This window comes from Chlamydomonas reinhardtii, chromosome 8 (genome assembly GCF_000002595.2).
Source record: "Chlamydomonas reinhardtii strain CC-503 cw92 mt+ chromosome 8, whole genome shotgun sequence".
NCBI classification, from domain to species: Eukaryota; Viridiplantae; Chlorophyta; class Chlorophyceae; order Chlamydomonadales; family Chlamydomonadaceae; genus Chlamydomonas; species Chlamydomonas reinhardtii.
This window is the reverse complement of record NC_057011.1, coordinates 2,817,087-2,833,154: the sequence shown is the minus strand read 5'-3', so window position 1 is coordinate 2,833,154 and position 16,068 is coordinate 2,817,087. Positions and strand designations below refer to the sequence as shown.

Below are 16,068 nucleotides of genomic sequence, written 5' to 3'. Positions count from 1 at the left end.
CCATGCCTGCTCAGCTCGTGCCCGCCGGTGACGGCGCCGGGCACTCCGATGGGCCTGGACCGCGCGCCTGCATATCGTAACCTCAATAGCAGATGTCAGCATCACTTCTTGGACGGACTAGCTTTATGTAGCAGGAGTGCCAAAATGCCACAGTAGCTTGGACCAGTTACAATGTCACTTAGGGACTTCAAAGTTCCAAACCCTATAAGTGCAGGCGCTAAAAGGACGGATCGAATTGCGAAGAGGAAAAACCCGAATCAAGTTAGAGTGCGTGTGCGACCTCGCATTGAACAAAGCAACACTCAACAGCAAGTAGGCCACCACCAGCTAGAAGATGATGAGGGAGAGCAACATGCTAACGTGGAGATGCATATGGGCGCTTCAGCAGCGGATCCGCTGCCGCATGTGCACAGCGAGTCCGATGATGAAGACACCGAGCAAGGCGACGACGCATCAGTGGACGTTGCAGCTCAGGTCAGGGTCCGAAAGGCGTTCTTAAAGCACTACGCCTCGGGGGCAGACAGCCGCAGCCGCCTCCTCGACAGTGCCGCCGACACGCTGCGGGCGTTGGCCCAGGCCATCCCACGCACATGTCCTGGGTGCGGCGTGTCCGCGGTGTTCCGGGGAAAGCGATGTTCCGTGACAATTGTCACATGGGAGCAGCCTGTGATCGCGGAAATACCTGTGGGCTGGTGCACAACGTGCAAGCAGGGCTGCAACTTGCTGCCGGTTCAGGCGGACTGCGTCTCCGACTCGAACAGCGGGTGGGACCTCGACCGCGCTCACTCTGGCAAGAACGTTCTCTGGTGGCACCAGTCCGTGCTGCAGATGTATGACATCCTGTCATTCAGGACCAGACATCTCAGCGCAGACGCGTTTTGTGACGCTATGATGAACAGCTGGGAGCGCAATGGGATCTCCCGTCCAAGCTCTGTGTCGGCGACAACCCTGCGCCAGCGCATGCGCGAGGCGCTGCTGCTGTATATGGACTGTCAGAACGTCATCGAGGACTACCCGGAGGACACTATAACCGACTGGCCTCGCGGCGCCCTGAACAGCTGCCCCTGCTGCGGTGACAGCGTCACATGTGCAGCAATGGCGGTGGACGCAGACGCCGGGCCAGCTGGCGGCGCCATGGCAGCCGGCGTAGCGGCTGCCGCTGCAGTGGCTGGGGAAACGGTGGTGGGCGCACGCGCCGGGCCGAGCGGCAGTGGCGGCGTGGCGGGTGTGGACGTGGCAGGCGCCGGGCCAGCCGGCGGCGCCATGGCAACCGCTACTGTGGCCATGCTTGGTGCAGCCGCTGTCGCTTCAGCATGGCTGCTCACCGCATGCAGTCCTGAGGGCTCTGGTCCGGGTCCTTCTTGTCTCCACTCGGTGCACTTCGACGCATGCTTCAAGTTGAATTTGCTGGCGTTCAGAGGCTACGCGGCGCAGTACACGCAGCTTGCACGCCGCCGCTTTTTCCTGCCCAACACGCTCATCCAGCAGGTACTTGCAGACGGCACGGCTTCGCAGCAGATTGGAGCAACCCACTGCTCCAACTTCAACGCCGATAAGGTCAGTAGTGTGGAATGAGTGACGTACCAGCACCATGGCCTAACAGAACCTTACAGCCCTAACCCGACCCCTCTGACCCAACAGGTGCTTGCAGCCGAGTCACGCAAGAACCTGATCACGGCAGTCGGGGCTGTGCTATGCCGGCACGGTATGCTGCTGCGGTTGATGAACCTGTTCGGAGGCGAACGTCATGCCTACGCTACGACTGCGGCGTTGTCTCTCCTGAGCGCTGGAACAGCGGTGCAGTTCTGGTGGTACGACATTGCTTGCAGGTGGGTTTGCTCCTGTAGGGCTTCTGCTTCCGTTCCATACAGTTACGCTAAGTTTTGCGACTGCAATGAATGCAGGTGGGGCAAATCCTACACCAAATGGCTGGGACGGCAAGCTCCAGAGCTGCAGCAGCTGGGCGCAGGCCTGCGACCCCTAATCCCGCCGTGGCATCGGTATGCCCACAGGTGAGTGGCTATCACTTCTTACCCTGGCGATGACTAACAATGTCATGTGTACTGTTTGCAGCCTCGCCTGCCAGAAGGCATTTGGTCACGCCAGCGTAGGTGGTGTGGGGCAGGGCACTGGGGAGCCGGCTGAGATCTTCAACAGCGTCATTGGGCCGCATGGCGGGGTCACCCAGTACATGAGTCCGGCGAATAGGGAGGCGCATCTGGAGCGTGTGTGCCGCCTGTACTGCCGGGACGTTTTGGAGGACATGCCGATGCGGCTCTGGCGCATGCGTGAGCGTGCGAAGGCGGTCCTGTCCAGTGCGCGGCAGCGCGTTGACGACCTGGAGGCAGCCCTTGCAAAGGAGATGAGCTGCGAGGTCGAGGAGGTGTGTAATTAGCTTGGTGGGGGGCTTGCTTTGAGAAGTCTTCATGTTCTGAACCTTTAGTTACAAGTTACTTATAGCCTCCACCTTCGCCACTTGTCCGAGCAGGTACGACAGCGCCTGCAGCAGCCCGCAATGGAGCCCGTTGCGGGCACCGGTGCGGGCGCAGGCGCAGGCACAGCCGCAGCCGCAGCCGCAGCCGCAGCCGCGGGCACCGGCGTAGGCGCGGGCGCCGGCACGGGCGAGGGCATGGGCGAGGGCACGGCCGCGGGCGCGGGCACGGGCGAGGGCACGGCCGCGGGCGCGGGCACGGGCGCGGGCACGGACACGGGCACAGGCGTGAGTGTGTCTGCTGCAGAGTATGCACGCTGCAGACTTGCCATCATGAAGCTGCAGCGTGAGGATGCGCTGGACGACAGCTCGGACGCAGTGCGTCTAGGGCTGCTGTTTCCAGGCGCGGATGCTGTGCCCGTGTGGCAGCGACCAGTCCTCATCCGCTCCATAAAGGAGCAGGCTGCAGAGCTCGAGCACAAGCACGGGTACGATCCAGTAGCCTGGGGCCCAGGGTCGGTGCTGATGCAGGCAGCACTGGCGGCGCTGGCGGAGAGCGAGCTTGCGAAACTGTGTGACGAAGTAGAGGTACGTTCCGGGCCGCGATGCCCGCCGTCATTTTGCAATGCTTGTACATTCACTGTCACAACAATCAATCTTTACCTGCCTGTGTGTGTCTTTCGGTGCTGACAGGATGCCGTGTCGGACGTCGTTGCGCTTGGCTACGTGGTCAAGAAACTGGCAGGCCGCCGCCACCAGCAGCAGCTTGCGGTGAAAGAGGAGAGGCGGGCGCGGGAGTCCGTGGCCCGGCTGTGGGGCGATCTCGTCAGCTGGAGTAAAGTCCCCAGAGCCACGTCTGAAGAACTGCGGAGTGGCCTCTCAGCTGCGGGGGCTATGGGCAAGGCCCTCAAGAAGCAGGCCTTTCCGTGGGTGCCACGGCACGGGCGCCTAGGGGTGCCGAAGCTGGAAGCGCGTTGGCGCCGCGCGCAGGAGGAAATTGTGCGGTGCACGGAGGAGTTAGAGCTTATCACCAAAGAAAGCACGTGTGCGGTCAATTACTACACGCACCGCGCGCGCCTTTTGACCCAGGCACAGTGCGGTGTAGAGGAGCGGAGTAGCCGCGGGCGGTTGCTTGGGCTGCACTTGGCAGCATGCAACCGCATGCGAGGAAAAATTGATGTGCTGTGCACGGTGGAGGCAGTGAATGACTGAGTAGCTAAGGTGGGGCACGGTGTAGACCATACAGGCAACGGAAGAAAGTAAGGATGGCGCGTGAGTGCTGTCTCTGGAACACTTCTGACGCTCGCGGCGGGAAAGCGGGCTGCAAGCATAGGCAGCTGGCCTGCACACTAACGTACTGCCGGGCGTGTGAGTGCTGTCTCTGGGGTATTGGTGACACTGGTGACGGGAAAGCGGGCTGCAAGCATAGGCAGCTGGCCTGCACGCTAACGTACTGCCGGGCGTTTGAGTGCTGTCTCTGGGATATTGGTGACACTGGTGACGGGAAAGCGGGCTGCAAGCATAGGCAGCTGGCCTGCACACTAATGTACTGCCGGGCGTGTGAGTGCTGTCTCTGGGGTATTGGTGACACTGGTGGCGGGAAAGCGGGCTGTAAGCATAGGCAGCTGGCCTGCAGACTAACGTACTGCCGGGTATGTGAGTGCTGTCTCTTGAATATTGGTGACGGGTAAGCGGGCTGCAAGCATAGGCAGCTGGCCTGCACACTAATGTACTGCCGGGCGTGTGAGTGCTGTCTCTGGGGTATTGGTGACACTGGTGGCGGGAAAGCGGGCTGTAAGCATAGGCAGCTGGCCTGCAGACTAACGTACTGCCGGGTATGTGAGTGCTGTCTCTTGAATATTGGTGGCGGGTAAGCGGGCTGCAAGCATAGGCAGCTGGCCTGCACACTAACGTACTGTCGGGCGTGTGAGTGCTGTCTCTGGGATATTGGTGACACTGGTGACGGGAAAGCGGGCTGTAAGCATAGGCAGCTGGCCTGGAGACTGACGTACTGTCGGGCGTGTGGGTGATGGGATGTTTCTGACTCTGGCGGCGGTGGGACCCAACGCTCTTGGCGTGCTTCCTGGAATGGTGGTACTGACATCAAGCTGAATCCTTTATTGCAGCTACCGGTCATACGTTATACAGCGTACAGAAGTACGATGACCTACTCAGCGCAAGCGTTCTCGTGCCGAGTGTGTAACGCGTGCCGACATGTCATGTGCTGGACTGACCAAGTCTCTAGACACCAAACGTGCTGCCAGCATATATAATATGAAATCTAATAGGATCAGAATGCATGTTCTCGAGTTTGAACGCAAGCAGGTGACCTTCAGTTTGGAGCGACTCGCCTCTCACACCTCCCAAACCCCCGCCGAAACGACCCCCAGAAGCACTACCTTCCAAAAATGACCACCTCCGATTCAGTTGAAACTCAGCAGGTGGCACCTACATAGCATAAGTATCCTTATTATATTGGTTTCCAGCCTGTAAAAACTATCCGAACGGACTATCCTTGAGACATGTCAACGGGTTGCTCAGTGTCACGTGTCAACTACTTCTTCAACATCTCAAGGATGCTTTGCAGCTTTGCGCCCTTATTACGTCTTGGCAGCTCATCAACTGCTATGCGCTTATTGTGCACCGGTGCCCCGGCACCCCCGCCCAGTCCTGGCGGTGGGCTTGCTGTCGGCGCTAGCGCCCCGCCGTCACCGCCACCTGTGCTGCTGCAGTCCGCTGCCGCGGTGGCGCCGGCAGCTGTCACCGCCCTGCCCAGTGCTGCGACCTCCAAGTCCGCGCCGGGCCCGCCTGCGCGCTGCAGTGCTTCGGCACCGCCGCCCAGCCCTGGAGGTGGGCTTGCTGTCGGCGCTAGCGCCCCGCCGTCACCGCCACCTGTGCTGCTGCAGTCCGCTGCCGTGGTGGCGCCGGCAGCTGTCACCGCCCTGCCCAGTGCTGCGACCTCCAAGTCCGCGCCGGGCCCGCCTGCGCGCTGCAGTGCTTCGGCACCCCCGCCCAGCCCTGGAGGTGGGCTTGCTGTCGGCGCTAGCGCCCCGCCGTCACCGCCACCTGTGCTGCTGCAGTCCGCTGCCGTGGTGGCGCCGGCAGCTGTCACCGCCCTGCCCAGTGCTGCGACCTCCAAGTCCGCGCCGGGCCCGCCTGCGCGCTGCAGTGCTTCGGCACCCCCGCCCAGCCCTGAAGGTGGGCTTGCTGTTGGCGCTAGCGCCCCGCCGTCACCGCCACCTGTGCTGCTGCAGTCCGCTGCCGTGGTGGCGCCGGCAGCTGTCACCGCCCTGCCCAGTGCTGCGACCTCCAAGTCCGCGCCGGGCCCGCCTGCGCGCTGCAGTGCTTCGGCACCCCCGCCCAGCCCTGGAGGTGGGCTTGCTGTCAGCGCTAGCGCCCCGCCGTCACCGCCACCTGTGCTGCTGCAGTCCGCTGCCGTGGTGGCGCCGGCAGCTGTCACCGCCCTGCCCAGTGCTGCGACCTGCAAGTCCGCGCCGGGCCCGCCTGCGCGCTGCAGTGCTTCGGCACCCCCGCCCAGCCCTGGAGGTGGGCTTGCTGTCGGCGCCAGCGCCCCGCCGTCACCGCCACCTGTGCTGCTGCAGTCCGCTGCCGCGGTGGCGCCGGCAGCTGTCACCGCCCTGCCCAGTGCTGCGACCTCCAAGTCCGCGCCGGGCCCGCCTGCGCGCTGCAGTGCTTCGGCACCCCCGCCCAACCCGCCGCCCGCACAGTCAACGGGCTTCTGTGCACATGTGCTGCAGCTCCAGCGGCCCATCGGCACCGCCGTGAGAGGGGATTCATGGCAGTTCACGTGATAGAGTCATCGCAAAATACCATGTCAAAGACGGTCGCGTCGGCGCCGCCGCACTTCTTACATGGGGCGTCCTCATCGACATCGCTGCAGCCGTGGCTCTCCTCACTGCTGCTGCTCTCCTCACCGCTGCTGCTCTCCTCACCGCCGCTCCCCTCCTCACCACCGCCCTCCTCATCGCTGCTGCTCGCCTCGCCGCTGCTGCTCGCCTCACCGCCGTGGCTCACGTCATCACCGCGGCTCACATCATCACCGCGGCGTTCCTCTCTGCCGTGGCCCTCCTTGCCACCGCGACTCTTCTTGGTGGTGTGCCTGCTGAGTGCCGTTTGCACCGCCCGCCCAGAGCCCTCCGGCTGCTTGTCCACGCCTGCATCATAATGCGCTGTTCAAGTACGGATGCAGTCACGACGGGATGTATCAACTTACGAGAACGGAGCAACTTTGCCGCAGCCAGGCGCTTGCGAGCATGTTCAAGCGTCAGGCTGAGCATGCCAGCAATGACCGCCACAGCTTCCTCCTCGCCGTACTCTTCCTTCACCTCCTGGAAGTGGCCGAGTGCCTCCTCCTGCAGCGTTGCAAGTATCAGCAAACTACCCGTAGCCGCCCTAGCATGTGCACTTACCTGCGTCGGCGTGAGCTTGCCCCATCTCAAGCTGGCATCCCGCAGCGCCCTGGCCAGGGCTGCCTTGGATAGCCCATAGCCTTCTTCCTTCAGCACCAGCAGCAGCGAGCCCTCCCCGGCCCCCTTCCCATCCATGTTGAAGCGCTCAAAATGCGTCTGCAGGAGCTGCTGGCTGAGTGCAGTTGCACCTGTTGCATAGGGGATGAAAGGAGTTAATGGGAGCTTGGCACGCAACCGTGCACACGAGGCTTGCACACCTTGCTGCTTGCGGACCTTGCGAGCCACCACCGGGTTGACCACCTCCTCATCGCTGTCACTTGCGTCAGACTCCGCTGATTGCTGGACCCGGGCCGCAGCGGCCCCAGATCGCGCCTGAGATGCCTACAAGCATCAATGGACGGGTAGGCAATAACAACTGCTGTACCGTACCGTACACGGTAGTTGCTCACCTTGTGGTCGGCACGCTCCTCCTTCCATTCCGCCTCCAACCTGCAAAAAGAAGCCATGTCTACGTGCCGGCAGCAATAGAGTACAGGCATACTTACTCGGCCACCTTCTGAGCAACGAACGTACTCCGCCGCACCCCCCAGCTGATAGCCTTCTTTGCCTCCTCCTTCCGAAGTTCGTGCTTCATGTAGTCCACCAGCGGCACGTTAGGAAACCCTAACTTCACCCGCGCGTCCATGCACGTGCTGCCATCACATGTGCAGCACCCCCCGTCTGCAGGAATCCAGCTTGCAATTTTCCCTGCTGACACGCCGTCATCCTTGCTCCACTTGCCCCCGTTGCACATGTGCACTGTGAATCCTGTATCGTACAGTTCCCGAAGGCCTGGCAGCACGGCGTTCTGCGCGGCAGGTACGCGTCCTTCAGACAAGTGTGCGCCGTACTCCATAAGAAAGACGCACCTGGTACACAAAGCGCAGCGTCTCCCTCACCAGGTAGGACTCTGGCTTGGGTGCTGGCCCTGCGGTGGTGCCAGTCGCCTTGGCCTTGACGATGGTAATGTTGGGCGGGGGCTGGCGGAGCTGGTGTACTGCGTACGCGCACTTCACCAGGTGCGTGATGCTCGGCACGAGCATAGGGTCATCCATGGAGCCGTAAGCATGGACTTCAATGGAGGAGGAGGTGGGGTCGGCGACAATGTAGAGGGCGCCCGGCAGTTGCCTGTGAGTGCGAGTGAACATGACGCACGGTGCATCTCGAGAACATCGCACGGCTTTGTTATTTTATGAGAGCACTCACTTCAGTTGCGAGCCCTCGAGGTCCTCCACGGCGTTGGCATCAAACAGCGCCGAGAGGTTGTTGTTCGCAGCGTGTAGGCCATGCCTGATCTTTGCAGCTTTAATTTTCTGCGGGTATTTACATTAGCAAGCCCGAGCGTCGACTTATAACTTTTGAGTTATGAGGTTACCTGTCGGGCCATTTGTAGTTCATTCAGTTGAATTTAATATTCATAGTATGCATTGTTTGTTAGCTGCCTACACGGTTAACATGCGGCCGGGGACTGCAAGGGACACCAAGGTAGCAAGAAGAAGCAAGGGCGTTCAATAGAGCTTCGTTGTATGTGCTGTATTTAGATTTGTGGCAGCACTGACACTGGGCACTACTAGGCACCGTGCGGGGCGCCGGCGGTGTAGGCCAATCGGAGTGCCTGGCGCCGTCACCGGCGGGCACGAGCTGAGCAGGCATAGAGCCGCGGGGAGCTATGGGAAGCCCTCCTGAGAAGGGGGGAGGGCTGGGACTGCTGGTGGAGGGGGGTAAACGCTGTGGACGGTCGCGCCCATGGCTGGCTGACGGAAGGTGGCTGCTGTATTGGGATGGCTGGGCTGGACGACGCCGGCCGGGCTGGCGTTGGGACTACCAGAATGGATGCGCCCGATACCAACCTGGAGAACACCAGCGCCACCATTAGTAGGGAAACGAAAGGCGGAAGCCAGCGTGTTGGACAGACCTGGACTAAGCTACATAGGCTGGGCACTTGCAGCACGCCCGCCGGCCTGACTGCGTGCCAGCTTACTGGTTATGCTGGTGGCCAATGAAGAGCGCGAGTGAGCTGCTGGTTTGTTTGACTTGTAGCGGTAGCAATGCACCACCAGCGTCAAGTTGTTCGCCCGGTAAGATGATGTTGACTCCGCCTTTCTACCGCGTGCGTGTCCGCCAGGGGTGGGAGAGCTGACTGCTGCGAGTCAGACACTCAAACAGGATGGCATCGCTTGCATTCCTCAAGCGGGGGAGACCAAAGCAGCAGAGGGGTGTGGGGCAACCGGACAAGTGACTGTGCAGGATGCATGTGGGTGTTGCTGGGGCAGGTCCAGGTCTGGGCGGATTCCGTGCACGGTGCGTGCCCACCCATACGCCGCAACCAGAGTGATTCCTAAACATAGCTTCTAGCCACAAGCATGTCGGGCTCCCCGGGGGGTCGGACCGGAGCCAGGAGTGGAGAAGGCCCGGCGGGTGACTGCTCGCTGTACACGGCACGCGCCGTGTCCGATGTACAGTGCCGGCCTTGGCCCTTTGTAGCCCAGACTGCCAAGGTGATGCGCTGAGTGCGTTATTCAAATGCATATAAGCACGACCGCGGCAGCTGCCCCTGGCAAACAGCAACACCCGAGGTGCTGTGCTCCATTTTATGGTCACCCTGGAATTGCCAAACCCGCTCGCTCGCTTGCAACATAATGGGGCAACGCCGGCGCTTCCATGCGGGCAAGGCTAACATAATGGCCCTGCGCTTTTGGGTGCTGCGCTGGTGCCTTGTGCACGAGGAAAAGAGGCACATACAGGCTGCGATGACACGTAGCCAGTACGGCATGAAGTACCTATCACCGCGATCCACGTCACCAGTATCTGCCGCAACAACCAGGCGCTGCGCCGTCCCCATTGAAAGGGCAGACGGCGGCAACGCATACCAGGACAGGATAGCGGGTAGGTCGTCGTCAGAGGAGTGCACGTACGCTGCATCCGGCACAGCACCTGTAACCTTATACAGCCGACCTTCCAATACCTCTTCTGCTTCCTGCACACTCACGATAGCCAGCCGCACCGGTTGCCTCCCATTCAACCGCCGTTGCGTCTGTGGACCAAGCCCATCCCCCGCGGCCGACACCAAGTCCGCAGTACACGGCAGCTTAACGTAGAAGCGCACACGGCATACATACGGCTGCTGAACACTGCCATTCACGCCATCCACCTTCTTCGCCACTGTGTACTTGATGAGCATATAGTAAGACACGCATGTGCGATAACTGGCGCTAGACAGGACCTCCTCATTCACCTCGGCTCGGCAGAACACGTGTGCCACTGGCCACCGCACACTGGCCGCAGCAGCAGCTCCAGAAGCAGCAGTGTCCCCGCCAAGCACGCGCTTCGCAACCATTTCATCCAGCCTCTTGACGGTTCACCCTGCATGCATGCATACGTAGAACACCAACAGACGTGTCAATGCCCCGCTCCCCCCACTTTCTCCCCGCACCCACCCCACCCGCCGCCCGCTGGACATGGACACCACAACCTGTCCGCCAACTGCACTCCCCCATACGCCCGCCCCCCCTAAACATCCGTGCGTACCTTGCGGGTTAACCGTCCTCGTGACGTAGCGTGCAAAGTGAGGGCAGTTCTCAAACCGCGGTGTGTTGTGTAATGCGGCCCGCAGCCCTGCGAGATCGGACTGGGATAGTGTGCGCACCGACCGCCCATTCCCAATCAAGACCAGGCCATCATCTCCCTTGTCAGAAGCAAGGGGGCGGCTACCCCCTTCTGAGTCGCCCGGGCCGTCTGACAGGTCTGAGCTGGTGAGCCCCCCATAATCAGAGGCCGCCGCTGCCGAGTGTTGCTGCTGCTGGGCGAGCGGGGGCGGCGAGGGGGGGGGGTGGAGGTGGCGGAGGGCGCGGGAGGTGTGGAGGTGACAGCAGCTGCGCCGTGCTGAGGCGCGGCACGTATGACGGAGGTTGCAGAGGTGTTGGCTGCGGCGGTGGCGGATGCTGGGGAGGCAATGGAGGCTGGGCTGGGCACGACTGATGTGGGCACAGCGGGGACGGCGGAGGGAGGGGTAGCCGTAGCAGGGGTGGCGGAGACACTGCCGGAGGCGGGGGAAGCTGCAGCTGCTGCTGCATCGCCATGCGGTAAAGCGACCGCGTGGCAGGAGGTCGCGGCGGGGGTGGTAGTGCGTCTACCACCGCAACCTTGTAAGGATGACATTAAAAAAAGGAAAGGGTGGCGCCAGCATGGGACCTGCTGCTGCTGCTGGCTGCTGTCGCTCGGACGTAACCTGCTGCTGCACGCGCACCGCCACAGCCGCTGCCGCCACCATTGGCGGCGGTCTTCCCGCCGACGGCGACGAACACAGCATATAGCATCCCACATCCCGGCGCCAGCAGCAGGTTGCAAGCCGTGGCCAGCCGCCGCCGCCAGCAGCCTTGCAGAGCCACGAAGCGGGAAGCCATGCCACCCTTCGCCTGCTGAGTGAGCGAGCACGCAGGTACATACACTTCAGGACATGTACGCATGGGCAACCAGCACGTGCAAACGAAAGCTACATGGAACTACCTGCAAGCGCCCGCCCCAGCCTCACCTCGGTGTCGGATGCATCTGAAGCCGACACAGCTGGGGCCGGTTCAGCAACGCCTGCAACTACTGGCTCGGCAGCACCTGCAGCCGGCAGCATCTCCTCCGCCAGCAACGGCGGGGTTGCGGCAGGGAGCAAGCCGAGGGAGGCCAACAGGCCATCAACGTCGTCAGGCTGCGCAGCCATGGCCGACTTGGCCGCTGCTGCTGCTAGCTGCTGCTGTTGTTTACGCAGCTGCCACTGCCGCCACTGCTGCCACTACCGCTGCCGCTCCTGCTCCTTCTCCTTCTTCTCCTGCCGCAGCTCCGCTACTCAACGCTCAGCACACAGCGTCCGCGTCGAGGCGCGTGCCGTACTGCAGGTGGGTTCAAGGAGAGGGTCAGAGCACGGAGTAGAACGCGTTAGCCCAGCTCCCCCCCAAAACGAGTTGTGCATGCACTGGGCCGTGACTGCTGATGGTGACGGTGCGGGGGGGGGGGGGGGGGCCAGGCTCTCCACAACGGGTCCACGTGCGTGTCAACCCGCCCAGCCCCGCCCCGCCCCTCCCCTCCCCCGCCCCGCCCCGCCCCTCCCCCGCCCCGCCCCGCCCCTCCCCCGCCCCGCCCCGCCCCGCCCCGCCCCGCCCCGCCCCGCCCCGCCCCGCCCCGCCCCGCCCCGCCCCGCCCCGCCCCGCCCCGCCCCGCCCCGCCCCGCCCCGCCCCGCCCCGCCCCGCCCCGCCCCGCCCCGCCCCGCCCCGCCCCGCCCCGCCCCGCCCCGCCCCGCCCCGCCCCGCCCCGCCCCGTTCCTCCCTCGTGCAGCAGGCATGCCCAACTCGCCCTGCCCTGCCCAACTCACCAGGCTCGCCGCGCCCGAGGTCCGGACGAGTGCCGTGACAAGCCCTCTACTGTGCTCCTGGTCTGAGCCTTTCATCTCCACATAGCCTCCGCTCTCCAGCTTGTGATTTGCCGCACGCGAAGCGGTCCCGGGTGGCAAATTTCATGGAGCCGACCTGGAGGTCCGACACGAGGATTGTGAAATGTAATTGTGGACATTCGTGCAGCTAATAGTGAAGACTACTGGGATTAGTAAAGACGCGGGTTCTTGCTTACCGGGAGGGTATAGACACCAGCCTGCAGCCCCTGTTCCACGTGCCACTGCTCTCGCTGCTCAGCTACAAGGAGAGCGTAGTTTTTTGGATCAACGAAAGTTCACGGCCTTGCTGCCTCAGGTGGCCCCTCTGTCTCTTCCGTCGATGCGTCCGTCGAAGAGCAGAGACCTCTCCGAAGCGAGCGACTAGTGTGTGTTACTATCTTGCACATCATTCTACCTACAGTAAGCTCAGGCTCGGCGCTATGATTAGCTTAGCCAATCGCTGCGAGCCCCTATAGTCTCAGCGTGTGCCTATGTGGCAAAACTGTAACAAGCTTATACTAGATACCGTGCCCTGCAGGGCTGAACGAGCTCAGCAGAGTTGCGTGGCTTCGCGAAGGGCAGGCAAGAAGCGGTAGGAGAGGCGACCGTGATGAAGCAAAGCACTTGGGGCTAGCTAGCGATACCAAAATATATACAGGTTCATCGGCAGTGTTCATCGGTGACTCCTGGAACCTGCTTCATCGGTCCCTAATCCGTGCCCGACGAACAGTCGATTAAGGCTACCGTGATGAAGAAAAGCACTTAGAGCTAGCCAGCGGCACCAAAAGTACATGGGTTCGTCGACAGCCTTCATCCGTATTCATCCGGTTACTCCTGGAACGTGCTTCATCCGTCCCTTAATTGTGTCCGATGAACAGTCGATTAAGGCTCGAGGAAGCGAAAGGCGCCAAAGGAAGGCTCCTCGTTCCCAGAGTGTGGCCGCGTGCACGGGAAAGCGGTAAATACAACGTATGTGTGTGCGGAGCTGAACAAAGGAGCCGCCGCGGGTACACGGGAAAGCAACTGGGCGCCGGCTTGTATCGCTTGCTGCAGGGGCTGCCGTGTGACAGGCTGCTGTCATTGGCCGCTTGAAAACGCGCCTGTCATCAGCAGCTTGCCCTCGGCGCGCGGGATTTGCGTGCTGTGCGCAATGACTGCATGGCTGCGAGGCGGCCCTAGCTAGTTATTAGTGTGCTGCTGCAATGGGTTGAGCGGGCGTGGCAGCACGGAAGCATGCTGACAGGTGACCCACGGGCAGTGCGGCTGCCGCCAAGATCCGCGGGGTACAACTTACTGCACGTACATCGGCTGTACAAGCTCGCGACCAACGCGGACCCGCAAACTGGTGCCGCAGCACCGGTAGGCATGCGAAGGCCGTGCAAACAAAGCAGCGGCATAAAACGGGCCACCGCCAGCAGCGTGCAACCCTTCCTCGGAGTTACAAAACGTGGGCTCCAACGTTTCGGTGCGTGTTTCCAACGTTTGCCGTGCCAATATCATGAGCCATGTAATGAGCAATACTGTTCACGTGTATCACCAGCGGATACGCTCGCCGGTGCATGGCGAGAGCACCACCAGCGGTGGTGCCAGTGATCATCGACAGCGCGGCGGCGGAATCACGGCTATCCCGGGCGCCGCGCTGCGCGCGCGGCAGCGCAACTCGCGCCGGCCTGAAGCTAACCCCGGCACCGGCACGCCGAGGGCGCGCGCGCGGCTGGAGCAGCTCTGCCGCGCGCGCGGGCGCCGGCGCCCGGATCGTGGGGCGCCCGTGCTTGGGTCGCGGCGGTTGGGCGGGTTCTCGCGCTGCCGCGCGCGCCGCGCGCGGTTTCACGGGGTTATAGGTGCGCGGGGCTGCGGGCTTTCAGACTTGCGCGCCGAGCGCGCGAACGAGGGCGCGGCGCGGCGTCTATGGCGCCGTAACCCAAAACGTGTAGCGAGACCCTTAAGAGCGGGGGCAAATAATACAAGGCCTCTAGACCCACATGCCCCCGCCCTCCCCCGAGGGTGGCCACATGAAAGAGCCGGAGTGCGGGGGAGCATTTGAGGAGGGCCCTATCCCTGCTGATACTTGCTGCGGGACTGGTGAAGGATACACACAGTTTGTGTAGCCGGGAAGACCGTTTCGCTCCCGGTTTCCATGTCAATGGGTGGACAACTTGCCCGCTGGCCGGCAGAATGCTCATGCTTTATGTCCTCTTGCCTCTGCTTATTGCCTTCTGGTGGCACTGGCGGTGTGAGCTGCTCGCCACGTTTGACTTGCGGACACAGACGCACTACGTATCGGAGGCTGTAGGTTCGAATTTCCCCCCCGCTCGCACACGGCTGTATATCCCTCACGCCTCCCGCAGCGCCCCACGGCCGAAGCCACCTGCAATAGCAGATGTGCGACAGGACGTACAAGGGCAAGCGAAGGGACGCGGAACACAGTGCCTCCTTTTCACTGCCGGCAGCAAACCACCTGCTCCCTCTTCCGCTCCACCCAGCTCCCAGTCTGGACGCATCTACTTTGAACAGCAAGAGCTCTCCTTCTGCTGGATACACGCCATCAACAACCTGTTAGGGGCAGCTGCCGTATCCCCCTACCGTGTCCTGTCGTATCTAGAGCAGCTCTTACGTCAAGCCCAAGGACGCGAGAACACCACCGAAACTTTTGCATTGTCGCAAGCCTTCACACCGGCCATAGGCCAGTTCTCAACACACGCTGTCAACCACTATCTCATGTACAACTGCCACAGAGCAAACCAAGCACTAGCTCTCCATGCCCACGACGCCGTACGCCCCGGCGACTCCCCACATAGCGTCACACGCCGCCATGCACAAGCCGCCAATGGATTCCTCATCTTCACACCAGGCTACTCCAGCGGCATCTACGGCCATGTACTTGCAGTCAAACGGCACGGCGCTAATTGGATCATCCTCGACTCAGCCGACACCCAACCCCGCACCATACAACACACCACGACCCTCGACATGACCGGCACAATTTTCACGCTGTCTACCCGCACCCCTGACACGCCACCCCTCTTACCCCTCTGCCTGAACGGAATTGGACCACCCGCCAATTGGGCCCCCTGACCGCATGGGGCAACCATCTTTCCGCGCACTAAATCAGCTTGCCAACCACCTCACCGCAAACGGCCACCAACTACTAGACACATGCTCCTGGGGCAACAACTGCGCAATCTTTGGGACCCTAGCCGTCCTACCAGGCAGCCGGGTACCACTCATACCCTCCGACCCAGCACAATGGGCGCCCATGACTGGCGCCATACGAGCATGCATCGCTTCCAGGCTCGAGCACCTCACCGCACCAGGCACCCCGGGCAGCGACGAGATGCGCACACACATCCTCGGCCTTTACGAAGAATCCCCACACCCAGAGAACACCATACGCACACACTGCCGCAATATCCGCGATACCTCCATGCTTACCATCCCTGACCTGATTGCCCTCCAATCCCTCCTACCCGGCGTCCAAATCCACGTCATTAGCCCCGGCTACACCGACTGGCTCACTCTCCCAACACCCCAACCCAATGACACCCGCCATGACGTGTATCTAGCACATGTACCCCACTCCTGGGCTCTCGCCGGCTTCCCCACCGCGTTTCCCGTTACAGACTGCAACCACTATATCGCCGTCACACGTCACACCTGGACCCCCGGCTCTGTCACCCAAGATCCCTCACCTCTGTTCCACGAATCTATTTGGGACGGAGGCCCGTGCACGCGAGACATCATTGTCACACAC

At 62.1% G+C, this 16,068-nt stretch overlaps 4 protein-coding genes across 4 annotated transcripts; 2 read left to right on the top strand and 2 right to left on the bottom strand.

Moving 5' to 3' along the window:
* Positions 1–100: 100 nt before the first annotated feature.
* CHLRE_08g373354v5 (uncharacterized protein) lies at positions 101–4,646 on the top strand. The gene is made up of 6 exons (XM_043065086.1): positions 101–1,557; positions 1,642–1,829; positions 1,905–2,012; positions 2,074–2,383; positions 2,489–3,019; positions 3,125–4,646. Exons 1-6 carry the CDS (start codon positions 373–375, stop codon positions 3,641–3,643), a joined length of 2,841 nt encoding a protein of 946 aa, XP_042922086.1. The 5' UTR covers positions 101–372; the 3' UTR covers positions 3,644–4,646.
* A 94-nt stretch (positions 4,647–4,740) lies between these two features.
* Positions 4,741–6,266, top strand: CHLRE_08g373353v5 (uncharacterized protein). The gene has a single exon (XM_043065085.1). It carries the CDS (start codon positions 5,059–5,061, stop codon positions 6,241–6,243), a length of 1,185 nt encoding a protein of 394 aa, XP_042922085.1. The 5' UTR covers positions 4,741–5,058; the 3' UTR covers positions 6,244–6,266.
* A 21-nt stretch (positions 6,267–6,287) lies between these two features.
* Positions 6,288–8,290, bottom strand: CHLRE_08g373352v5 (uncharacterized protein). Its single transcript, XM_043065084.1, has 4 exons — positions 7,770–8,290; positions 7,119–7,242; positions 6,862–7,049; positions 6,288–6,721 (listed from the first exon to the last, which is right to left on the bottom strand). Exons 1-4 carry the CDS (start codon positions 8,046–8,048, stop codon positions 6,710–6,712), a joined length of 603 nt encoding a protein of 200 aa, XP_042922084.1. The 5' UTR covers positions 8,049–8,290; the 3' UTR covers positions 6,288–6,709.
* A 1,347-nt stretch (positions 8,291–9,637) lies between these two features.
* CHLRE_08g373351v5 (uncharacterized protein) lies at positions 9,638–13,050 on the bottom strand. Its single transcript, XM_043065083.1, has 4 exons — positions 12,261–13,050; positions 11,432–11,780; positions 10,429–10,699; positions 9,638–10,263 (listed from the first exon to the last, which is right to left on the bottom strand). Exons 2-4 carry the CDS (start codon positions 11,609–11,611, stop codon positions 10,259–10,261), a joined length of 456 nt encoding a protein of 151 aa, XP_042922083.1. The 5' UTR covers positions 11,612–11,780; positions 12,261–13,050; the 3' UTR covers positions 9,638–10,258.
* Between the last annotated feature and the right edge of the window lie 3,018 nt (positions 13,051–16,068).

What these genes read in the sequence shown, in the direction of transcription:
- CHLRE_08g373354v5 (XM_043065086.1), top strand. Translation starts at nt 373, where the DNA reads ATGGGCGCTTCAGCAGCGGATCCGCTGCCGCATGTGCACAGCGAGTCC. An exon ending in CCAACTTCAACGCCGATAAG is followed by an intron (nt 1,558 to 1,641) that starts GTCAGTAGTGTG and finishes CTGACCCAACAG; the next exon opens with GTGCTTGCAGCCGAGTCACG. An exon ending in TGGTACGACATTGCTTGCAG is followed by an intron (nt 1,830 to 1,904) that starts GTGGGTTTGCTC and finishes CAATGAATGCAG; the next exon opens with GTGGGGCAAATCCTACACCA.
- CHLRE_08g373353v5 (XM_043065085.1), top strand. Translation starts at nt 5,059, where the DNA reads ATGCGCTTATTGTGCACCGGTGCCCCGGCACCCCCGCCCAGTCCTGGC.
- CHLRE_08g373352v5 (XM_043065084.1), bottom strand. Translation starts at nt 8,048, where the DNA reads ATGTTCACTCGCACTCACAGGCAACTGCCGGGCGCCCTCTACATTGTC. An exon ending in CGCTGCGCTTTGTGTACCAG is followed by an intron (nt 7,243 to 7,769) that starts GTGCGTCTTTCT and finishes TGATGCTTGTAG; the next exon opens with GCATCTCAGGCGCGATCTGG. An exon ending in CAAGGTCCGCAAGCAGCAAG is followed by an intron (nt 7,050 to 7,118) that starts GTGTGCAAGCCT and finishes CCTATGCAACAG; the next exon opens with GTGCAACTGCACTCAGCCAG.
- CHLRE_08g373351v5 (XM_043065083.1), bottom strand. Translation starts at nt 11,611, where the DNA reads ATGGCTGCGCAGCCTGACGACGTTGATGGCCTGTTGGCCTCCCTCGGC. An exon ending in CAGATGCATCCGACACCGAG is followed by an intron (nt 10,700 to 11,431) that starts GTGAGGCTGGGG and finishes CCGCTCGCCCAG; the next exon opens with CAGCAGCAACACTCGGCAGC.